This window comes from Myiozetetes cayanensis, unplaced genomic scaffold, assembly GCF_022539395.1.
Source record: "Myiozetetes cayanensis isolate MyiCay16 unplaced genomic scaffold, myiCay2020 scf7, whole genome shotgun sequence".
Lineage (NCBI taxonomy): Eukaryota > Metazoa > Chordata > Aves > Passeriformes > Tyrannidae > Myiozetetes > Myiozetetes cayanensis.
In genome coordinates this window covers 6,283,498-6,309,606 of record NW_026087964.1, presented here as the reverse complement: position 1 = coordinate 6,309,606, position 26,109 = coordinate 6,283,498, and the positions used below count along the sequence as shown (strand labels likewise).

The 26,109-nt window shown below is 36.9% G+C and overlaps 1 protein-coding gene across 6 annotated transcripts in view; it reads right to left on the bottom strand.

The window, feature by feature from the left end:
* Positions 1-1,082: 1,082 nt before the first annotated feature.
* Positions 1,083-26,109, bottom strand: part of RGS12 (regulator of G protein signaling 12) — an 89,275-nt gene continuing 64,248 nt past the window's right edge. For 3 of the 6 annotated variants that reach the window (XM_050337964.1, XM_050337970.1, XM_050337968.1), the window contains 6 exons: positions 24,222-24,348; positions 23,185-23,281; positions 21,621-21,688; positions 20,971-21,124; positions 17,748-18,365; positions 1,083-6,224 (listed from right to left, as the gene is read on the bottom strand). In XM_050337964.1, coding sequence (XP_050193921.1) covers positions 5,866-6,224; positions 17,748-18,365; positions 20,971-21,124; positions 21,621-21,688; positions 23,185-23,281; positions 24,222-24,348 — 1,423 coding nt within the window. In that variant the 3' untranslated portion in view covers positions 1,083-5,865. Of the gene's footprint in view, positions 6,225-16,210; positions 19,886-20,970; positions 21,125-21,620; positions 21,689-23,184; positions 23,282-24,221; positions 24,349-26,109 lie in introns of those variants that run through there. The other 3 variants (XM_050337965.1, XM_050337967.1, XM_050337966.1) reach the window with 3 other exon arrangements.

Genomic DNA, 26,109 nt, shown 5'->3' with positions numbered 1-26,109 from the left:
ATAACTGAGCTATATACTATTTTGAGATTGTGAGATCTTTGCAGGCAGAGAATGCAAATGAGGTACAGGTTGTGGTGCTCCCTGGCTAAGCAGGCACAAGGTATTTAGGAATACACTTCCCAAACTTGGACTCCAGGGCTTCCTCCAGTGATGTGGGTGAGTGGCCCTTACAGCACTAGCCCTGACACTTGCTGCAGGCTATGGGCACTTGGAAATGGTCCGGTGGCTTTGCAGCTCTGTGTACCTGCAGGGGTGGGATTTAGCATTATCACTGGAAACTGGGATGAGATTATAACGGGCATCAATACAACGTTGTCATGGACTTGGAAGACTTAGGTTTCATTCCATTCCCATCAGTCATTATTTTCTACTATTGGCACTTAAACTTCTGTATGCCCCCTTGCTCTGGCACAGATCTTTCGAAGCACAAAAAGGAATGTGGATTGAAGGACTGAAGGACTGTTGTCTCACTGACACAAGTCAGTGTACACAGACACTGAAGCCCCATCACCCCCAACTTTTTCCACTCTTGCTCTCTGGTAGGTAGAGCATCTGTATCTTTTAGCAGTGCTTGCTGCAAGGGCAGAGCAGTTCTGACGCACTGGTCCCCTCAGACCACCACACAGATCTGCACAACCCACCATGACTATGCAGAAGAGAAGCCAGAGGAGGATTACACTGTACCTGGAAAATATTTGGCTATTCAGGCTTGCAATCCCTTTGTGTTGCTAGAATAGAGCAAAAGGAATTAATTAAAGGCTAAAAACATACCCTACTATTATTAAATTCCAGAGGATGAGCTATTTTTAAGGTATATAAATATTTGGCAGAAATTCTTAAGAATCCCCTTCTAAAGGAATTTCTTTATGTAAGCTAGGTTTAAGAAGATATCCTTGCAGAATCTAATAAAATGCAGGCAACTCTCAGGTTGTCTCATACTTCCATTTAAACTGTGATGTCCAAATGGTAGCAGGTCCCAGAATAACTGAAAAAATCTTTTTCACATCTTTCCCTTACATGGAAATTAGATATCAATGAAACATTATCAGTACTAGTGGCATAAATTATTTACTTAGTACATATCCAATTAACATTTTTAATGAGTTTGACACACTTAAGATTCTATAAACATTATTGTGCAGTACATGATTTCTTAATACTTTGGGGAGACAAGGCGTGAGAAATAAAATCAATGTGCGTTTTCATATTAGAAAGTGATCATATAGACATTTAAAGACAAAACCACAAATAAAACAAGAATACAAATCAAGTTCTGTACATCAGCATTTTAGACTGTACAACAGAGTGGTCAGCTGGGACAAAAAAATATAAACAACTTTCTAATCTTTCACACAAGCAATTCAGAAAGCATCTTGGTTCATGTGCAACATCTTGGATTTGCTAACATTTTGAGTAATGCAGGCAAGATTTGCAGACACCTGATCATCCAGCACTTCTCAGCAGGTTTTGTTTCGGAAAAAAATCAAGACTAAACGAGTTAAAAGTGACAGTTGGTCTAGAGCAAGGAAATATTTCAGAAAGATCAATGAAAGCTTCTCTTGTGTTTTAACTGGCACTGGATTAGGGTTCACAAATCTCATGGTTGTTCAGTGCCCCATGATGCTGAGCTTGGGATGCTGTTCCAAGAGCACAGAGAGAAAGGCTTGGATGTGCCACTTGTTTTTGCTGCGAACACCCACACTATCACAAAGCAACAGTGTTGTCACACAGGTTTGCTACAATCCCACAAAGCTTGGAAATCTGCCTGTTCATGCAGAAAGCATGGTTGTTTCTAAACCCAAGTCAATGAGCTGCGGTTGGGAGTTAGGAGGAGTGCCTCAGACCTGCTTTGGTTTCTCACGCCCCTCGATAAGGACCTGCCATTGGGCCTTTGTCTAACTGAGCCTTTGGAAACTTTTCAAAATCTTTGAGAAATTGTGAAAAGATGCCTCCAGGTGCTTGCATCACACCGTCACACACTTGCCTGGTCTCCAAGCTACCAAGCACCTTAGGAGAGAGCATTTTAAATGACAGTATTTGCTATTGATTCTGTGTTGGAGAGGTCTGGATGAGCAGCAGCACCACTACAGAGAAAAAACTACCAGTGAGGATTTCAGTTTTGTGGCAAAAATCAAGTTACCTCCAAAAAATCAAAATATGCTTGTAAGTCCTGGTTAAGTCTGCTACAATGACACAAGGAGGCTACTGGCTGAGCCGTGCCTTTCAGAAGTTTTCTGTTAAGAACAGTAAATTCCAGCAGCAGAAGAGAAGCAGGAATAAAGCAATGCATGCTACAGCAAAGCCACAAAGCAGCCAAAACTTTCAGGCAGAGAAGTAATGCCCAAAGGACCCAGCATCCTTAAATGACATTAAATAGCCCCCAGAAGACTTTCAGGGCCATGAGAAAGGACACAGTACAGCCAGGTATTGGCTCCTTCCCACAGAGCAGTGAAGCTCTTGCGAAGTCTCTCTGCAAACCCTGTTTATGTGTCTTCACAACCCACTGGTTCTTCACGCAGTCCCCCAGAGCTAAACAGAGCAGTGGTTTATTTTGCATGTGTGTTATATCACAGATTTGTTGACAAGGCACACAAGCTACAGTAATCCTACGGGGAAGTCTCATAGCAAGTTTACCTATATGTGTGTTTTCTACTCTTCACAAAGCCTTTCAAACTAAAACACAACAAAACTGCGACTTGTGGAGCCCATGAGGCTGAAACCACCACAGCTGAAAATCAGATACCATGACAACAAGTGAAATATAAGGCAACTGTTATATTAAATAAGATTTAGAATGCTGCAGGGTTTTCTAAGTGCTGGGGTTGGCTTTTTTAATATCGCTGATTGTTACAGTTTCAGATTTGAGTACTGATACAGGGGATCTCCCTCTTTCCCATAAGAGGATGGAATAACTGGATTCCCCTCTATTTATGACCATGGGATTAGAAAGACATTAAGAGTAACTCTGCAGAAGTGGAGTTTCAACAGGGAAAAACTGGGAAAAGTAAAACAGAAATAAAGCCACATAAAATCTGATTATCTTCAGGAATTAGCTGGCAAGATAAAGGATCAAGCTATCAAGCAGGGCTTCAATTAGGCTGATTTTTAATTTCAAGCAGATTTGATTAGTAGTGGAAATCACAGTATGAGGAAGCAATTTAAAATCATATAACAATGTTGAAGTCACACAGTAATTAGAAAGTAGACCACATCCCTAGTAAAATATTGGAAACCATCAACCAGAGACAGGCTGTCCACATTCCTTTTTATTAACTCCTGATTCCAGCAGATTTAACTTTTATACTCTGCCAGATATTGAATAGGAAAGCTAATATTATTAATTATTTCTAAGTCTAAGGAATTAATTTCCATTAGTCCTAGATAAAAAGCCATTCTTTTAAACAATCTGCAATAACTGGCATGCCAGTATGGTGTGGGGAGAAACGGCTTTTCCCATGTCCTTTTGTTTACAGGATTTCCAGGCATTATGCCAAGATTTTTCTCTATGTTAAAGAAAATTTCGTTCTTTCACATCCTTCTTTTTCCTGCACGCAGCTTGACTCCCATGCTGTCAAATTCTCTTTCAATCCTTGATACAGTCATATCCAGTATGTTGCACTCAGAATTTATCAACAGCATTTTTGTTTGCTTTCTTTTTCCCCAAACACAGCAGGATGGGGAGAGAAAACAGGAGAAGATGAAGAAACAGCTCTTTGACTTATACCTGGCTTCTGTTAACTTCATCTCTTGGCCCCTAATCCTTGCATTAGAGGAGTGTGAAAGTCAATCCTTATCCACCCTTTCCATGGCACTCAAGATTTTTCAGCTGGTTTTGCATCTCCCCTCAGCTTTCAGCCAAAGAATTCTGCATTGCCCACTAACAGTGACTTAAGATCACTTGCACAACATGAGATAAGCAACCTTGTATCATCTAAAATACTGATCAGAGATCTGAGATTAATAAAGACTGTAATTGCTGTATTTGAATTTGAAGTTTTAACCATTAGGATTTTATTTTTCAAGACACAAAAATAGTGCAAAGCGTATCGTAGGTCAAAATTCCCTCTCTTGAATTGGACTGCTGTAATGTTAGCCTTAATTAGAATGAAGCTATTAATTTTCCAGACACAGGAAAAAATTGTGACCATTTATTTGTGCAAAGAAATATTCTCTCATGAGGAATTGTTAGCAAAACGCTACCAAAAAAACACCCCATAAAACCCAACAAAAACAACAACAACAAAAATAGATTTAAAAATACACAGATATTTAAATGTTTTCACATCATTGGGCTTCATTGGGCTATGACTGGTTTGCTACATTCTGCCTGCTGTGTTTCCCAAATTTCTAGTACTGTTACACCACAATGATTTTATCAGGACTCTCAAATTAGTTTAAAGCAGGAAAGTTTTTAAAAGAACAGCTATTTTCACAGGATATATCCTCACTCAGGCCCACACAAGGGTTTTCCTCAATATTGAAAGCAAAATCAATTACAGTAGAAAAGAATTAAAGTATTAAAGCTAATGGGTGTTGTATCCCTTTATAACACTGGAATATTTGATGTAATGCCTCAGCATTAAGCTTAAGCTTTAGGAATCTTACTTTACGATTACAAAATCTTACCTACCCTCTTTCTCACCTTACAGATTTCAGTTTAAGAAACTGAGTGACAGTGTCCAGCACCCTCGGCTATTCAGAAAATTCACAATTCTTGGAGCAAAGAAAGAGAAGTTTATCAATAATTACTGTGACGCTTTAGACCTAGTGCCTGTGTGGATCTGCAGTTCAGCAGCTATGCAGCATGACTTCTTAAGTCTCACAATAATTGCAAAGCAGTGAACCACCAGAAGTCTCACTATATCCACTCAATAAGATGAGCAGGTGTTCACTGATCTCATTTCGTTGTGTACACTTCTGCATGTCCAGGCGAAAAACCTCTTCTGAAGAAATGGTAAAGGCGGAAAAGGACCAGGTGGCAAAAAAAGAACATGTTCAGCAGTCTTAAGTATCTTTTCTTTCTCAAAACTCCACCCAAGGCTAGAAAACTGAAACTAAAACAAATGCCAAGAAGAAAGAGAGGCACTAAACCACTTATAGAAAAAAGCAGTTAACAAACTTGCCTTACCCCAAAGCTACAAGACACCGAGAGCAGTGATGAGGAGGGACCTGACAACCCTCACACCACTGGGTAATTAGATATATCTTTTTGGTATGGAAACATCACCAGTGTTGGCTACAAAAGCAGCTATTATTCCCAGCACAGGAAATTCACAGTTTTGGGTGGGGGGGTTTGCCTCTTATTGCTTGTATTACAACGGTTTTATTGCATATATCCAGGCAATGGCCTGAATCCCACTTGGACCTCTTCCCAAACGTTATGAGACAGACAGGAAGATATTAAGAAAATAATCCTAATCTCTTTACGCCAGTAACTGATTTTACTTACACTTCAAAAATCTACTAAAACACAGGGAATCCTGCAGACAAGGAAAAACCATTAGAAGATTAAACTGAAATTATCTTAAAAGGTTTGGATGGGGGAATTGAAAGTAAATTTACCTTGATTAAAGACAAGAAGAGTAGGGGTGGAAATAACAATTTTAATTGCACTGTGCAATGGAATTATCCCAGAGAAAATTATATAGAAATGGTAAAAGTACAAAGCTCAATACTTGCACTGGAATACTATCTTTTCATTCTAGGGCTTCTAACTCATATCAGAAGTGATGGTATGGCAGGCTCTTTGAAGGCAACTGGGCATTGAAAACCACTTATAACTTGCAGAAACATGTCTCTAAGGCATGTCTCCATTGCTGCTGATGCCAAGCAAAAATACCAGAATATTTAATTAAAAACAGAGATTTAAACAAAAGTAGCTTTATACTCAGTGGCCTTATTCTTCTCACTCTTGACAGCAATCAGAGATGGAAGGTCTGATGTCCTGTAAACTCCAGTCCTCATCCTCCCTTGGCAAGATCTCAGTTCAGAGACGTAACCTTCAAAGCTGAGGTTCCCTTCAGAATCATCACAGGAGCGTGTGCCAGACTCTTCCAGCTTGACTCCGTCCACGTCGATTATCCTGTTTACAGGGAGCTCTGTTCCAGGATTCCCTCTTGCACCAGGAGGACTAAAGCTCCTGCTGGTCTTTGCTTTGTGACAGGTCTGCTCACAAGAGTTTCCTGAAGTCCCTTGTGAATCTTTTTTCTTTCTGTGGTTTGCACCTACCAGAAGAGTTAAAAACAAAAAGAAACACAAAACAGGAAAGTTATGTATCTTCTGGTTTTAGCAGTTTTCAATATTGCAACTTCCTCTGAGGCCCTAATGGTAAATAGTCAGCTGGGATGTTCATCTACTCCATCAAAGAGACTTACTGATGTACCAGGTAAGTAACTAAACATTAGATCTCAAAGATCAATGTAAAATGTTACTATGTATCTGTCTTAATTTAGCATTTTTCAGAGTTTTTAAAAAGACTCCATTAAAAATAACTTAGTACACCTCTAGAACAAAAATTCTCACACTAGCAAACCCAAAGGTGAAGGAGGAGAATATAGAGCTTTCAGTGGGGCAGAATGGGAGATGTTCCTTCACTTGAACTGGCCTCCAAGACCAGATCTCTGCTGAGATATCATTTTTACTTAGCTAGGGCTTAATTCTTTACCAGACTAAGAATGGATGACTTGAACTTACAGTTAGTTCACTGTCCTGAACTGCAACCAAGCAAGTATGGGCCACAGTTTACAGGATAAGAGTAAAAGAAACAACTTCACAGAATCACAGAATCGATCAGGTTGGAAGGGACCACAGTGGGTCATCTCATGCAACCTCCCTGCCCAAGCAGGGTCATCCAGGTGCATCCAGACAGCTCCTGAATATCTCCAGTGAGGGAGAGTCCACAACCTCACTGGGCAACCTGTTCCAGCTCACAGTCACCTGCACAGTAAAGAATTTTTTTGTCATGATCAGGTGGAATTTCCTGTGCATCAGTTTCTGCCCATTGCCTTGTGTTCTGTTGGCTGGCAGCACTGAAAAGAGCCTGGCTCCATCCCTTCAGCTACTTATACACAGTCACCACTGAACAGTCCCAGCTCCCTCAGCCTTTCCTCCTAAGAGAATTCTCCAGACCCTTGACCAACTCAGTAGCTCTCCTCTGGACCCACTCCAGGAGCCTCACATCTCTCTTGTACCGTAGAGCCTGGAACTGGACACAGCTCTCCAGATGAGGCCTCACCAGGGCTGAGCAGAGGGGCAGGATCACCTCCCTCGACCTGCTGGCAACACCCTTCCTAATGCACCCCAGGATACCACTGGCCTCCTTGGCCACAGGGGCACTGCTGGCTCCTGGACAGCTTGCTGTCCACCAGGACCCCCAGGTCCTTCTCTGCAGAGCTGCTCTCCAGCAGGTCAGCCCCCAGCCTGTGCTCCCCAGGTGCACGACCCTGCATTTGCCCTTGTTGAGTTTCAGGTTCTTCTCTGTCCATCTCTCCAACCTACCCAAGTCCCTTTGAAGGGCCTCTCTGAGATTGGCTTCAAACACTAAAGAAAACATCCGGATTTTTTTTAAGTTGTTTTTTATTTTGGTGCAGCACTTCTAAAATCCCAATTGCCAGGATTTGGGCCTATTCTCTAAACTAAACACTCAAAAGTCACTACTATCCCAAGATAACCATAGTTTAAATCTTTGAGGTCCCAAAAGCTAGTTTTGCATTAGGTGTGACACTGCAAACTGGTAGGAGCTTTTAAAGCAAATGCAGAGAAGCTGGTTTGCCTGTGTCAACAGCAGCAAGAAGGGACGGATGAAGGAGTTGAAGGGGTTGAAGGAATTGATTTCAGGATTTGCACCACAGTTAACAACATGATTTCTGAATTATGTATAATCATAATTATTTAAAAAGGGGTGATATATTCAGGAAAAGAGACCCCCTTTTATTAGACCAAACTGAGAGCCAAGAAAAAAAAAAAGAGAGAAACTATCAAGGCAGACCTGAGTAAGGGCTCCCATTTCATATTTAATCCCTTTTTTCCACGTATCTTTTTATCCATCTTTTAAAAGATACCTTATTATCTGACATGCTTTACCCAAAATATTTTTAAACATTTTGTACACACAACTGCCTGACCAGCACATTTAGCCACACAAATCCAATGAGACTGGTGTGGTTAAATGCCATAGCTATCTTTCAAATCTTTGATTTGTGTTTGTCCCGCAAAGTGACTGCTACAGTTTTATGCAAGGAAATTTCAATGTATAATCATCATAATCAAGATCTTTTTGATATGGAAAAGGGGTGAAATGCAAATGAAAAAGACAAAAAAAGCACTTCCATACAGTTTCTATCAACTCACTCCAGGGTCTTCTTGAGGGTTAAAGCTTTCTGTTTAAGCAAAATAAGTTAAAATTGTAAGCAGTGCAGTGTTTAGTGTTTTAGCTACAGTACAGCCCTACATGAATAATGTAGATATTCCACATCAGTAATGCTTGCCTTTTTTCAGAGGAATTAGATCAAACTCCAAACAAATCAGCTGAGCAGAGAGAGGCAGAAAGCTTTCTCAGCCCTGTTAGCCCAGCACGACTCCAGCCTACTAAATTACAGCTAACATTTAATGGGACTATATTACACTTTGTGTTTAAATCTTCCAACTGCAGGTGAACATGGGCTTAATTTCAACTGCTGCTTGCGTGGCTGTGGTGCAAAGTGCTATTCTTCTGTTCTGAAATGTTTATCTTAACATGAGTGTACTGAATTGTGCTCTTGATGTCTTTAATCTGCTATTCTGTGCCCTTTGAGGAAGATCTCTGATTCTCCTTTCAAGTTGGTTTAAAAGTTTCTAAAATGCCTACTAATGACAAATTACCACAAATATACTGCATTGACAGAGCATGAGTCATCCAGTTGTCCTAGTATTGAGAATATATCCTCCCATTAAATGTAATGTAAAGGAACAAGTTTGGTGGTGGTGGAAGGTCTCATAGCTCTGTTGACTTGAACTAGGCTGAAACACTTTCCACAGTCAGAAGATGCAGCCTGCATTAACAGGGTACAACAGATGAAAGGGCTGGAAACTCCAACTGAGGAACACTATGAGAGGTGTGAGTATTGCTGTATTTATTTGGCTGCCACATCTTTCTACAGCTAAATATAAGAAATGCCATTAAGTCCTGGAGTTATGGTGTCACTGAGTCACCACATGAAGCAACTGGGCGTGCAAGTTGTCTAAAAGGAACACAGCAAAAAGAAGGTCAGTGTTTGCTCTAAGGCTTCTCAAGACATAAGTTCGTCTGAACAGGAATATATCCACATTATGGACATATTTTTCTATTAATGACCTTTTCAGGAGCAATCTCTCTGCGGCATCAAATAAATTACTACTAGAGGCGGGACAGTAATAGAGAACATCTTGTCTAAAACACCAGTTCAAAAGAATATGGAATTGCTAAGGGATGATACTGTGAAGATGATTTCTCTTTTTCTGTCAGGGTGGAAAAGATCTTGACTCATCTACACCAAACAAAGATGATTTCAAGAGTAGCACTACACAGAAAAAGTATTTTGATGTGCTTTTTTCCCCCCTCATTAAAAAAAAAAAAAAGCTTTCATGAAGCAAGGCTGTTTAACACAGTAAGAGAGCTTCCCCAAACAAAATTATGTATAAATGTATCCCACAGGTTTTTAAAGAGACTCAAGATTTGCATGAACTCTCTTAATAATGAGATTTCAATGATACTTACAACACTTTCGCACTGGTTTCCTTCTCATATTCTGTTTTTAGAAACAAATACCTGAACACACTTAGCTATGCAGGACACCATCTAAGGTGCAGAGAGTTTTCACAGATACAATTTCTCTTCATATACTCTTGCACTGAAGAGATGAAAACCTCCAAGGAATCCTCCCCGGTGAATTGCTTTGCCTTGCATAAAGCATGTCAGGAACGATACTATATTTTCCCAAACCTAATCTGTCCAATGTCCTGCCTGAACTTCAGAAGGGAAAGGGAGCCTGTGCTTGGACCAGCAGTCACACAGATGAATTTCTGCCCTGGAATAGCCCAATCATGCCCATTGGTAATCTTCACCTCCCCTGCTAAGCATTCCTCGCATCTCTGAGGGAATTTTCTTGTGCATCTGATCCCATTAATATGTTCCATCTGGTTTAAAGATGGGATAATGCATGTCATCTTTTGTCCTTAAAGAGATCTTCTGTTTTACAGACTCACAGCCAAATGACTGCTTAGAAGGCTGCACCCGTCTGCATTTTTCCAAAGGTTACAAGCAGGCACTGATCTCCTGACTTCCACTACCTGTATTTCCCTTTTTCTGATATTTGGATTTTCTGTATTACTCTCAAGCACTCTGAAATCAACATTATTATTATGGAGAACTGCCCTCACAGAGGAAGACAAAGAGAAGTTGTCTTCTTCTTCTTCTGTATAAAATATTCCTCAAGCTCTAAGATCTAAGCAAGAGATCACAAGACATTGTCTCCCAGGTAGTCTAGGAACAAGGAGCATTTGGCCAAATTCCAGACAAAGACAAGGTCAAATAAACCCTGGAAATTCCAGGAACAGCATTAACTCTCAAATGTAGATGACAGGATCATATAACTGTAAGTAAAATGCAGATGCTTGGGCATTTAAAGGTTCACCTGAAGCACTTTGCAATGATAGTCTCTACACCATAATTAGTAAATTCATTTCTTTTCAATGTGCCATATTTTAGTTATGATTTTTTAATAAAATCCCTTCCATGAAAATTGTTTCCCTTATCATTCTACTTTTGCTAAAATCCTACTGTTATTGTCAAAATCATTTACTATTTAGATAACTCTCAGTTCTATGGAAAGGTAACAAGAATATCTTGCTAACTTCCACATCACTGATCCCAGGCATTCAACTCTTGTTAGAGAGGATCGGATTTCAGTTAAAAAGAATGAGCTGCAGATTAATGATTTTGTGCTGACTTACAGTAGATAAAAATCTGTTTGAAGTACTTTATAATACTTAGAATATAACTCTTGTGAAAAGAAACCACTGAAGTTTAAAAAAGCAGCTTTGCTATGGTCACCTCTGCAGTGGGTGTTCACTTCGGTGTCCGGGAAATACATCAGTACAAGTAACTCTTTTCCTTAACGTGGACATAACCTGGCAATTGCACTCTGTGAAAGACACTTCTCCCTGTCCCAAACTGTTAGGAAATGCTACTTCTAAATTTTAACCCTCCCAGTTGTTGATTCTTGTAAGTGGTCAATAAATGACTTCTACACTGGCTGACATACTGTTACTACTGAAAGCAGTATCTGTTTTACAAGCTTGAAAAGTGGTTTATGCTTCTGGAGGGAAAAAGATACTTTACATTTAAGTTTTAGAATCCTGCAGGTTAAATTTTCTTTAGGAGTTTCCTTCTTTTTACCTCTTAATTGATACAGCACCGAGGAGAAAGTGGATTTAATAAAAGATTCCTACCTACAGTTTATGCTAAATCTTTTCAAAGGCAATTTGACTTTATAAGCTGAATTTCACTTGCATGATGAAACACCAACTGCAGCATATGCTCAGTGCCTTCAAATCTGACTCAGTAAAATGCAGGCATCAAGCTAGGAAATGGGTTATTATACAAAGCAGCAACATTCTCCATTACCAGTCTATTTACTTTTGTCCTGGGAATTTCTGGAAAACATTTGCAGCGTTAAGTTTAGAAAGACAGGGCGGATAGAAATCCTTTCATTACACTCATCTCCAAAGTATTCAGAAGAAGAACAAAGCACAAAACATTATTCAGAAAGACAAATTTGGAACGTTACATGCAAGAGGGAGCTGGTATGGCCACTGCTGCTCACCAGGGGCATACAGATGCAAAAGAGGAAACAGTGCAACCTGTATTTGCTGAGGGCAGTGACATTTTATATACCTGGCTACAACAGTGGCTGAAAGGAACTGCACAGAACGTCATTTAAAGGCCAGGAACATGAATAGTTCTGACTTTTGATCCAGACAGTAACACTGCCCTCAGTAACACTGGCCAATTTGCTCCAACTTTCTTTTTCTCCATTGCAAAGACTGAAACAATCTTTTAATACTTTCTAAGCCATAGACATGACAAAACATCTCTGAAGCAGCCTACAAGTATTTAGCCCTCAGTCTGGTCTTCCAGCATTTATTGTTAACATTCATCCTGCTTTTCCATCAGTGGTCAGTAACAGTAGGTTTAATTATCACAGAGTAGTATGCTGGGAAACAGTGGACTGAACTGCTTGAATCCATTTTAATTCAATCTGCCATTCATTACGTTATTTTTCAGTTAGGAAATTCTAAAATGTGGTTTTGCAGGGTTACTGGTTACGTTTCAACCAGTAATTCACGGAAGTTCACTTCATCATCCAAATGCTGCCACGGGTTCGTGTAGATCTGCTTTCAACCTGGGTGTGTTTGGTTCAAAGAGCAGCTGTCATTTGTCTCACAATTTACCTAGTCAGTGATAAAATTTGCAATTCTTTCTAAAAATTGTGTCTCTTGTTGCTTGATTGAAATAAGTTTATGTTCCAAATAATCTTCCCCCAAGGCCTCCTTTGCGTCCTGTTTGTCTGCTCTAAACTCTCCTTTGTTTGTTGTTGTTTGCACGTGTGTGCACATGTAATTCTCCCATTTAATCGTGCTCTGGTTAAAAGAGGATTAACAGATTCTGCCCTAGTATTTCTGGATCCCCATGAGTACTTATTTATATTGATCCAGAATCCAATTATCTTGGATAAGTAACTGCAGGACAACAGCCTTTGTTAACTATAATAATTTACATTATTTTTGCATCTTTAAGTCATAATACCTTCCTTTTCTTAAATTTTTATTAATGTTTTCATTTATATGGTTATCTTGATTTACACAGGGAATACCACTGGATTGTCTCTAAAATATGCCACATGAATTAAGAGGTTATGTAAAATATTAATTATGCAAAATAGTATACAATTTATTACAAAAACAAAGGTTTATTTTGAAACTTTGAACACAGACATGTGATTGCTCTTTATCTCCTTAATTATTACAAACTTTTTTGCACTTGGAATTCATTACCCTTAGAACATTACCCTTGAAAAGTTTAGTAGCCAAAAAAAAATGAAAGTCACAGAAATTACCCTGATATTATCTGATCTCTATTCCTCAGCTGTCATTTACTGCATCCTCTCTGTGAGTAATGAGAAGGAGTAGGGAGCAGTTGGGAATTTTGGTTTTTTGTCCTTGGGAACAATAGCCAGCCCCAGGCTCTGAGAGTCCACCCTGCATTTTATTTCTGCGTAATTTATCTTTCACAACAAAAACATCCTAGTGCTGGTACTAACTATTCCATTTCTGAAAGAAGTCTTTCCAATAGCAAAGATGCAAGTTTATTTTGAGGATACAATTGAACATCTATTTCAGAAACAAAGCAGTGTGTCTTTAAAAGAAGTTATGTAACTTCAATATAGTCTAAATTCACCCTTGAACCTCCATAGACATGCTGTTAAAGTATAATTGCAAAAAGTTCACCATGCTTTTATTTTCCCTAGCTGGCTCTCTATCTTAACCAAAGATATGATATACTTATTAAAAGGGAGCTTTCAATAAACACTTTTTTTTTTCTTTTGCATTGCTGGATCTAGTCTATACATCTACCTTCTTGGTAGGCAGTAATTCCATTGAGTATAATGTTAATGCCGTTTTAGGAATAATTCTCATCCTAACTTAAAAAGAAAACAACAAAAAACCAAAAAACAAACAAAAACAGGATTTTTTTAACAGAAGGAGAAACAATTTGATGGAATCAAATCTACAGTCTGTGCACCTTCAATCTGAATTGCTGCAAATTGTCCTACCTCAGGATGAAATGGTATTATTCCATGAAAAAGCCCAGTTGCCATTACAACTAAAAGCCCACCTACTTTGTAACAGAAGCAACAATCATCATGAACAATTCACAGGCCAGTGGAATACTACTGAATAAACAATTTAGTGCAAGGCCTGTGGCTTAATATTCACAGCTCTTGAGGAGACTAAAGGTTTGGAAGGCTGCCTTTCCCCTATTTTGCACTTAGGTAGCACATGTGCCTGACCCCCTGGGAAAAACTGGACAACATTCAAAGCACCCAGACTATACCAGGTAATTAAAAAAAAAAACCCAACAACAAAGAGATTAAATCAGAATTTTAACACTTTCAAAAATTAATGCATCCTTTCAATCCAATCACACCCCACGATCACTATTTCTTCCACAGATGGGTACCACCACCCTTATATGTAGAGACATGAAGAATTAGTCTTCAGATTCCAGAAATCTCTGATTTTTAAAGTGGGAAATTTGCCAGAACTAGCAGGCTTATTCAAAATAAAGACATTTTCTCTTGATGAGTAATGCAACCAGAATCAGTAATGATTCTTGTGTTGCTAACTGACTTGATATTTACTTCATAGCTAAGTATTACTACAGTATAAAAACACTAAAGCTGTTTCAGAAAGCTAAGAACTGCATTTGAAAATATGTTCTCACAAGCTCTGAGCATTTTACCCTCTTCCATTGGTCATATTTTGCTTTCTAGATCTCCAAGTGAAAAAAACCCTCAAGAGTTACCCATTGCAGGGATGGATACTGGCCTGGCTTTACTACATCAGCACATTGTCCCCTGCAGAACATGAGGGACCACTTCCTACCCCCCAGTCCTTTTCCCAGCACAAATAAACCCAACTCATAAAAGCCCAACATGTGCAGGGTAAGCACACACATCATTGCCCTTATGCCAATGTGAAACCAAGATTACAGACCTCTTCAAATTAAGTAGTCATGCCTTTTCTTTATATCCCAACAACTTAATTGAATTAACCAATTAGAAATGAGATTTCCATTGATAGGAGATTATGAATGAAGAACCATTAAAGCACTTAAAAAAGCAACCGTTATTAATGATTTAGTCCTTTGAGATTTTGATTCTTGACTGGGGAGTTTCCAGAAGTCTTTATTATAATTCTGCACACCACTGAACAGCCTTTCCATGCAAACTCTGTGAAATCATGAAAACAGAAAAGTTTTGTTTGAGCCCATACTTTTTCCATAAAATCACCGTTCTTTTGTAGAATACAGTTCCCATAAAATAGGAGTGCATTGTGAGAGGAGCACAGAATATAGTTATTGTATGCAATAAGGTTGTGGCAAAAAAACAAAGGGTTTCACATCTTTCCTTCAGATTTTTGTTATTCCTAAGAAAAGAAAAAAAAAAAAAAAAGGAATCTGGTTTGTCACAAAGCTAAGAGAAATTTAGAATTTTAGTTTTGCAGAATTAGTTTGATTGCTTAAACATCTCTCACAGGTGACTATGACAGAAAAATAAGCCACAATCACCAGTGAAAGTAGAGAAGACCAGTTGGCATACATGCTAATTAAGATCCATTAAAAAAATTAAAATTCAATATGTAGAATTTTAGTTATTCTTTGTGAAAAACTCTGAATCATTTTAAAAGGGGAACTGTTACAGGACTTTCAGCTGCTTCTTTTTCTTTCACAGAGGCCCACAGATATGTGGGAACACAGTGACTTTTGGAAAAACTGGATTTTCATCCCCCAGAACACAATGAGACCTAGTTAACAGCATGACATGCCTCTCTGCAGAATTATATTTTTTTTCAATTAGGCTTCACACAGAGCTGTTATATAGGACCCATCTCTAAGAATGAAAAGAGGAATGCAGTCTCCAGCACCCATCCAACCCTGCATTTCTTACCCAAGACTACCAAACAAAGAGGTGGTTACATTGGTTACTCCACATCAAATGAGCTGAGATCACCAGCTCATTTCTTGGAGACCCAGGAAGAGTTGCTTTAGTCTAAAATCAGAAGGAAAGTAATGAATATAAAGTTTAGCCCACAAACCCACAGACAGAAGAGATTCTCCTTTCAGGAGTTCCTGTTGTGACTAATTTAAAAGAAATCACCTGTCTTATCTGCCTTCTGGAGCACATGTCAATGCTATGGATTCCACATGTGACCCACCAGCATCTCAAGACAGCATTTGCCCTTTGATATCTAAATAATTATATAAATCTAACTTTTGTCAGCTTTGTGTCACGGTAATTGCTAGTTCATATCTATTAATCTGTTTGTTATAAGAAGATCATTTCAATCAGAATTCATAATCAGGACTGAAAGAATTTTTAAAACAATGAAGAAAATCAAAGCTTAAAACCAGTTTGTGTAACTAGGCCTAGAATTTATTACTCCTGAGAGAACAAAGATACAAAATACATGTGAAAACTACACAAAGATTTCTACAAAGTAAAAAGTAGAAAGTGGGAAAAGGGAAAGCTACAGCTCAGTGGTTACACAGAAATGTAGGGCATGCATTAAAATATTGTAAATTCATGAAGTTTTTTTTAAGTGCAAATGGGTTTTTTTTAACAGTTTTCACTGAAAAATATGCAAATTGATACCTATGTTGTACACTTGTCATATTATCAGAAAGACACCAACACAAATCTATGCATATATACATCAATATGTCCAAAGTACATTTCGTGGTTCTGTTATTCATAGGCACTGGTTACAAGTCCGTCCAATACTCAGTTTCAGAAATTAAGTGGTAGCACTTATAGAACATTTCTCAAATACTACTAATAAAGGAATTTGTTTTTAAAATACCAAGAGGATGAAATAATTTGCATTGCCATTTATAAGCATCCAACAACCAAAGAAGTATTTACAAATCATTAACCATACAGATAAAGAACAGTATCAAATACTCTGTGTAAAAAGATAAATAATTAAAATGTATATTCCCACATCACAAAGAAATGTGATCATACAAATTATGGCACCATATGTTTGTGAAACATCAAAAATAAATGTAGCACATAGATACCTCTTCTTATATTTTACATTAAAATGTACAGTACAATGACTGTAAAATGTCAATGTCACGACACCCATCGTCTTCAAATTCTTGTTTCTGGTAATAGCAATTATTATTAGAGTCCGTGTTTATAAAGAAATTCCATATTTCAGCCTTGGGCTAATATTGCTCTGTGATACTGCTAGACCATGAAACTTATATCCTGAAAAAGTTACATATTTCCTTTAAAATTATCTAATAGAAAGAGCTATTTGACATGTGAATATTCTGGGAAGAAGTGTGGTAGATGCAATCTATTTCTCTGTGTAGCAAAGTACGGGTTAAAAAAAATAACATTCTTATTTTTAGTCACAAATATCTAATTTATTAGAGAAATATTTTTTAAATTGAGGTTTATCCGTTTAAGATTTTAATCATGAACAGTACTGCAATTTCAGCATATAATTAGGGTTTTTGCTAAAGTACTTAAACTTCCAAACCCTAATCATGTATCTCATTATGAGAAATGGATCAGAAAATCTGGAACACAACAGTGCTATGGAGCTCAAAATGCTGACACCCTGTTTTGTACTCTGAGGGTGAATGAGATAATTATAGCACATGGATATGTTTCAAACGTTCGTCTGCATGTGTCCATTTCTGGGCACACGCCAAATCCAAACAAAAGTACATTGTTAAAGGCAACCAGAAATATTACAGTTAGCACAGACTAAGGCAATTAAAATCTTTTTTTCCTTTTTTTTTTTTTTTTGTAAAAAAAAAATTAAGGTGCAGAGAGAATTTTCTTTCTTGTTTTAATGGGTGCCAAATACTGATTAACAGTGCCAAGGAAAAGTAGTTTTACATAAAAGGAAAGACTATTAAAATCTAGAAATACCTGAATTGGATCTTTGATATCCAGATTTTTCCTGATTACCTGCAAAAGGAGTTGGGGGTGGATAGTTGGCTTCTGTGAGTTTACTGATGTCTGACGGTGGTGTCGGTGGTGGCGGTGGTAGCAAAGTGCTGTTAGGGCTACTAATATCTCCTTCAGCCACAAGAGTCAAGTCTGCCACATTGTCATCATCTACCATCTGTATGCCTTCGGCTTGTAATTCTCTTGACTGCCTTTTCCACACTGCTGCATTGTTTTCCTGTGCATGCGGAATGGGAGACAATGGAGGACTAAAAGGAACACTGAAAGTCTTCTGACTGTGGAGCGCTGCCAAGGCAGATTTATGTTTATTTTCTGAGTAACCCATTTTCTTAACTGAATTTTCATTAAAGTTTTGTACGGACTCCTGTTTTCCACTTGGTGATGTACATCCATCACTGCCATCATTTTTTGAAACTCGCTTGTTGAAGCCTTTAGGACCTGCGGGAGTAGATGAGGATGGTTCTGGCCCAGTGGGTGGTAAACGAAGAAAGTCAGGAAGAACAAGGTCTTCTTTCCTTAGCAGTCCACGTTGGTCATCTGCTCTGTTACTTTGTGCTTTGGATATGAGTTCAAAAAATTCTATTGGGGAAAAACCCAAAATTGACAAGTTTTTGTCAGAAAGTGCAATGCCATTAAAACGTACATTTTCAGCACATTTATTTTCCATGAAGATCTTCAATTCTGTCAATGCTGCCTTGAAATAAGATCCCATGTTAATTAGGAACTTTTTCAATTGCAGCAATGTTCACTAGCATCACTATAATTAAGACCATCAGCATTGCTATTGTAAGAGTTTTGCAGTTTAGAACAGCTGCAATTCACTGAGCCTTGAACACATCTTCTATTTTACGCAGTTAATAAATCTGTACACACACACAGGATTTTTTTAAATTCTTTATACAAAACAAGGCTCTGGTCTTACAGACAATGGGTGCACGTTTTTATATTCTGGATGGGTTTTACCCATCTTAACTCAAAAATAGCCATGCCATTTGAACATTCAAAGACTCAGAATGTTGCGAACTTCCTTATTATATTGAATTTCTCTCAGTTTAATTATATTTTATCACAGCTTAAATTCAATTAGTGGTGTAGTTTTAAACCAGGATGTTATCATCACAGGGTATGATCAGATGATGATTTAAGTAACCCCATTTTTGCTTGGTGCTGAAATGGATCAGTAGCTTACAGGTAGTCAATAACCATCCAAGGAACCATTACCAAAAGCAATGGGGCAGCTTTTTTATTGAGGTTTTAACACAATTAGAAGTGATTTTCTGATCATGTCCTTAATGATGATATCCAATGGTTTAATATGATTCTATATATAAATAATACTCATAGTAAATCAACACTGTTTCAAAACTTGGCAACAAGAAACTTATCAATCATAAACCAAGAATTATACCACTCCTCAAAAAAGAAGCATCGCAACAATAAAAAAACTCTTTGGTACAAAACATATAAAAATATGTAATTCTTAATATAGGGTCTCTGCATGTCCTACTTTTTCAAGAAGAGAGCTCTTTAACTACTGAATATTAAAAGATGCTTAAAAAGGCCATCTCCAACAGGTTAATTAAAATCAATAGTTTCAATCCAGCTTATAAATATTGTTTGAAGCAAAAGCCATTACAAAACCAAGCAAGAGAATGTTAACATCACTTTGAACTTAGCATAATGTGAAGTCATACGCTTGCACTTGTATGACCTTATTCCTAGTCCTCTATTCATATTTGGCAGGCTTTGCAATGTATTTGTAAAAGTGACTTCTCAACATGCTTTGTCAAATGCCATAAAATCTGAACGCAGACAAGACGGAAGCTTCCAAATGCTTCTTATTGCCAGAGTTTTGCAAAAATGGCAGTAGATATATTAAAACATGCAACATTTCTAGGATGTGTCATACAAAAATGTTTCTTTCTGAAATTTCAAAGTTCATAGGACAGTTGGTTTTTTTTGTTTGTTTTTCATTAAAAAACAGTCTACAACATTTGGTACGCATTTTCCGAACTCTGACAAATTTCACAAAATTCAAAATAAAATGTGAAAGCCTCGAATTCTGAAGTTTTCAAATTATGTTAATGTTTTACTCAGTCCTAGGAAGAAAAATGAAAATATTAAAATATGGAAAACAAGTTAACAAAATAGTAAGCAACAAAAAATAATTCAAAATGCACTAATACTTTGTAATAACACTTACATTAAAAGATATCTATTTTGCAATAAAACTTTTAGCCATTGCATTTTTTTTTTCAGTTCTAGTCAGTGGACATTTATTCACAGATGAACATTCACAGATAAACATTCATTTGCTGTATAAATGTGCATAACCAGGTTTTGGATATGCATACTGGGTAACTTCAGCAGTAAATTTTACTCCTTTGATTTTTTTTCTACTTGGGAAAACAGGGAGGAACGTGTAGGGCTGACAAGACAAGCAATTGCTTCAGTTCATGTCCTAGGGCAGAGGGTGGTTATCAAGATTTCTAGTGCTACATCATTTTTATTCCTCTTTCTCCCATGGACATCTTTCTATAAGAAAGCAAATTCTCTTTTGAGTTTTTTTTCCAATGGTATCACCAGAACTATCAAGATGTAATGAAGATAAAAACAGTACTCAGAATATACAAGATTACCAATGCTTGTTTCTACTTCCGAGCACCTTTTCAGGGCACATGCCAAACATAAACTAAGTTTTGCTGTTGCCCATCACAGCTCCTCCACAGTTATCAGACTGTACTGCCCTTCAGCAGAAACTACAAAAATTCTTACCTGAGAAAGTTAGGATCTACACTACTGTGTAAAATGCCTTTCAGTGAGTTGAACACTTACATAAAGGTGAACAGAAAGGCAAGCTCTACATGGCTTGCAAAGGGTATCAAATGGGATATTCAACTGCAGTTGAGTAACTAATTCCTTTTGTTTTTTTTACAGGAATTAGGTACCTTTCACATTTGAAAATCCCACTAGGTACCTACATCTATCTATAGGTATTTTAACAATACCTTCAACTTAAAAAAAAAAAAAAAGGACAATTCAAACACAGCAAACAAAAATATTATGATCATGACTGATTTCACAACGCAGTATCAAACACATGGCACCTTATCCCACACAGATACAAAATTCTCATTTTTCTAAGACTACTTATGTTAATATGTAAGCTATAAAGTTCACATACCCTCTGCTTCATCCAAATTTATTTTCTGACATTTTTTTTTTCCAATCTTTGCAATAGAGTCTTCTCTCTTTGACAGCCGGACTTCCCTAGCATTTTTTCCATTTTCGCCTTTCATTTTGATAGAATTAGATTTTCCTAGAGTTCTTCCCTCTCCCTGCATTAGAAGGAAAGTTAAGGTACTACTTACATGTAGGCTATATCATTGTGTACATAATATGGTCTAAGGGAATGAAAAAGTTATTTTGGAAACACATTTCTCTAACAAAGCAAAGAATGCTTTCGTTTTGTCTTGATTATGGCATAGAACATTTGCCATAGTAGTTCCCAAAAATGTATAAATCAATATAATATTGTTTACTCTGAAGAATTCACGTAGCAGAAAGGGCCTTTGCATCTCAGAGTAATTCAAATCATTTTCAAACACAGATAAGCCAATGAGACACAAAACAACAAGTACAACACATGAAGACAAAGTTCTCACAAATAGATGCTGCTGACAGTGGAAGAACATCAGATGAGATGTAGCTATATTCAATCTAGTTACATAATTTAGCTGATTCAAAATCATGGATGAATGCAGCCTTTAGTATAGACTTCTAGAAGGAAACAAGAGATGATCTAAGGGATAAAATTCATTGCAGAAGACTTACAGTAGATGCTTGACTTCTTGAACTAGATACAACTGCAGTCTGTTTTACCAATTGAGCTTTTTGTCTCTCTGTAAACAATAAACATAAACATGCCTCCCATAACTACCAATTCGTCATTTCCCAAAGAAGCAATATTTAGGTGACAATGATTCACAAAACAGATTGCTGCTTTAAAATTGCTCAGAGATGTATCAGAAAACAAAAAGAGGGAACATAGTTAATATCCCTGATACTTTTCAGTCAAAACCTACCAGAATCTCCCTCCCATCTTCAAATTTTCCTCATACTGGCAATACTTTTAAAGTTTAAAGATGCTGAACTTTTACTTAAATTCTAAATTTCCAGTTGCTTTAGATCAAATAATTTTAAAATCTGAGCCAATAATTCAGTTTGCAATTCTTAAATTTAGAATTTAAACAAGGAAAAAAAAATCAGCAGAAAAGACCATTCAAAGGTCATGTTGAACCTTTTCCAACCTGTTTCATGCATCAGTTGTTTTGCAGACATTGCCATATCTTCCTTATCACCTTCTAAATAACCAAATGGCTCCTTCAAATTTCACCTGCCTACAGCAAATACACTAACACAGAATCATGGCCCTCTTTCCCTGGTCCATTGTTACAGAACCAACCCTCTGCTAGAATGATCCTCTGTAATGTAGTCTTTTACAGCCACTGATAGCACATTGGATTTAGGCTTTTTTTGCAATCCTTACACTAATTCTCCATGGGAGCATTTAGACTGTTAACTTTTTCCCAAAAAACTGTTGGTTCTGTTCATTAGAAAAACGACAAATGCGATTCTCCTCAATAAATGCCTCCATCTTTATTATCCTAGTTCTTCTCAAAGAGGATCTCTGCTCCAAGTGTATTTCATTTAACCTAATATCTAATTTAATTTCTAAAACTAAGTGTTCCATACCTATAAAAAGGTCTCCTAATGAAACCAAACCTTTACTCTCAAGGCTGCTTACGTTAATCTAAGGTGTTAATTGTGTCAAAAGATTGCCAACTGTTCAGCAGACAAGTTTTTATTTTTCTAATTGTTTTTACCTAGGGTAATCACAAACTATATCCTTTTTAGTACTATCTGTAGAAATAATCACTTAAAACTGGAAAAGTAGGCTCTGCTACTTTCTCATGTTAAAGAAAGAAGTTATCATATGAATATATATAATTGTTGCCCAAATTGCATCTGTTTTACTTATACAGAATGTTTCTTATTAAATAACTGCCAAATTCACAGAAGTTATTTGGCACTTTATTCTCATCATTATTACTAGGCACTATGTCCCTAAATATGTATATGAATATATGGATGAATGCAAATAAAATACTCAAATATTACTAGCACAAAATTTCTTACAGCAACAATAAAAGGACTTTTACTAAAAGATTAATTTAATCTTCAATCTTCAGAAACTGCACTCCTTTTTAGTTAAAAAGAATACATACTCCATGTGACAAATCTAAATTTAATCCCATTTCTCTCACCTTCACATCACAGAGTCAGGGTTCATGAAACTCACTTGACATCATAAATGAAAGCTTTTGTACCAACTCACCTCTACCTTTTGTTGGTTCTTTTTCATCTAGAACAACCCGCTGACCATCCAGATTAGATATAGGGACACCAAGATCAAGTGGTTCCTGCTCACCATTCTAAAGTCGGATCACAGTTTGTATATAAGAGAAAAAGCTGTTTTCAGAACAAATTTGTGCAGTCTGACATTTTTGAAAGAGAATAAGCAAAGCATCTTTACGTTTCAGCATAGCCTCAACACATCCTTCTTCCACCACTCTAAAAATGTTTATTCCATTGGTGTAAAGCTACCTTGATTTCAGTGACTGTAACCCATTTCTTGTGAGGAGAATGGTATTTGGGAAAAGAAGATACATGGAGGAAAAAAAACCAATCATCCAATATGTAGGTGAGCACGAATACTCTAGAACCATTACTGTCTATCTTCAGCACACCATATTTTTCAGAGGATGCGTGAGATATTTTATATTCTAAATTGGTTGTGCTTTGTTAATTTTGTAATTTTATTAAATGAAGTTATCTTTATATCAACATGCTTTTCAGTTATCTTAAAAACATGGACTGGTTCAGCTATGAGAGGATACATACTAGAAATATCACAAAAGTAACTTCACTTTCCTGGATATTTCAGCAAAATAGTATAGAGAACATGTAGCTAAGTGCTCAGTAGTAGAGAAGTTGAATCAATCTGCCTACAGAAAAAGTTTCTGCAAGGGGATTTGAGGCAACTTTCATGATTTCCAGGATAATGGAACAAAGCTTTAATCCAATCAACTTTCCTTGGCTAATAACGGGAGTTGACCTCTGGAAGAAGCTAAATTCTGGTTTGGTAATTTAAGATGTTGGATTTATTCTGAAGGGGAATATAAAACAGATTCAGACTAAATATTTGAGGGAACTACTATGAAGAATAATGGTTATGACTATGATGTATTTTATCTCAACATCCAGCTACACCTATTTTAATGCCTGTCAGGATAGGAATGATTTCAGGGAATATTGCATTATCTTCTCCAGACAGAAAGTACTGGCATTTGAATTACATCAAAAGATACTTACTAGTCTTGCCACAAGTTCATTAAGATTTAAACCATATTTTGCAACCACAGGCCTTAAGACCTCTGTTACTGGTTTGGTGGGTTTAGCCTTCAAACCAACTGACCGATTGATCGGAACAAGATCCAGCCTGAAACATATCAATTATAACATTAAGTATGAAATATTCCAGTAAATAAAATTTACCAAAATATATAAGACCCAATCTACAGCAAAGTTATACTAGCTATCTATTTGCATGATGATCCTCACAGCAATTAAATCATCTTTACAGAAATCACTCTGACCATTCTGGTCCAGGAGTACTTCCAAAGTGATTCCACCACCTGAACTACAGATTTGGATGCAAGAAGAACATTTCTCCCCCAGTTCTACAAGAGACTCGTAACTTCTTATTCAATGACATGAGATGGGTTTGGACAAGTATTTTTATTTTTAAGCAGAGGAATAAACACAGTGGAATTCCAAATGATGCTACTTTCGGGTTGGTGCCACCATATCAGCAAAAACTGCTGTAAGAGAAACTAATAAACCAAAGCTGTAATAGAAATTCACTTGGAACTTAAAGGCCCAAAGACAGCTCTCTTCAGAGTCCATGATGCCATTTTCTGTAATTTCATTAAAATGGCAAAAAATAATGAAATAGGGAAAAAAATTAGCCCCCAAGCAACTAATTCATTAATATCTACTCCCCTGCACAGAACTGTGCCTAGTTTTGTTTTTCATTTTTTACATGCTCTTCATCTGTGCCCTGACTCCTCCATAACAGGCTCATTTGATTATAATAGCACCATAATAAGAAAAAAAAGGGCAGGCTTATTACTAACAAAACTACCAGAAGAAATGTGCATTACCAGAAGAAATGACACTTACTGGTAATTTTGTCAGTCACGATTAAATGTAAACCCCATCTCTCTCTCACACAAATTACTTAAATACAAGATGTTTAGTCATGTTGACTTTCCCCTTCCATGCAAAACACAAATAGCTGAAAATTTGTCTTTCACATTTTCTTTGAAGTCAACAGCTACTTAACCAAAATGATCAATTTTAATCATTAACTGGTAATTGACACAGAAGCAGCAAACATTCAGGAAACCCAGTATAGACACACAGTATTTGTCTTGTGTCTGAAAATGTTCCAAATATTTGACTGTATTTGCTCACAAAGTGTCTACCCAGAAAAAGGAATAATGTAGAAGTTTTGTACATTTTAATTAACATACAAATAACATATGGTACTGCCTACTTAAAGTTGCTTTTTAATTTGGAAACTCAACAAACTCACACCTAATAAAAGACTGCTCAATCTCAATTTCAAAATTGAATATTCTGCACAACATTTATTAACCTGAAGTGCCTTAAATAGTGACTATCCCTGCTTCCTAGAGAAAAGCAATATAAAACCAAAATGCAGGAATGCCTAATAAAATAAACTTTACTCACTTCAGAAGTGCAATTCGCTAATGTAACATAAACATTTTAGTCCATTAATTTTTCCTGAAATAATTATTTCAGGAGTTTTCATAGCACTCGTTTGGATTCACTTCAGAAAAAAATACAGATTATTTTGATTAAAAAGTATGCTATCAAATAATATTACAAAAAGTTAAATATATATTGTACCAAATTATATTACATCCATACTAAGAACTTAACATTGACTTGCTTAAGATTCAGGGCTATAAATCTATAATCAGATTAATTTATATTTATACATTTAGTCTTACTATAATTTTCCAGGTGGGTACACAATTACAGAGGTAACTGAACGGGAACATGTAATCAATAAATATATCTATTTCATCTTAAGACTAAGAGACTGGCAGTTCAATTTCCATCCCTTTTTGTGCTACTTCAACCTATTAAACACGTCCCTTCCTGATGTGGA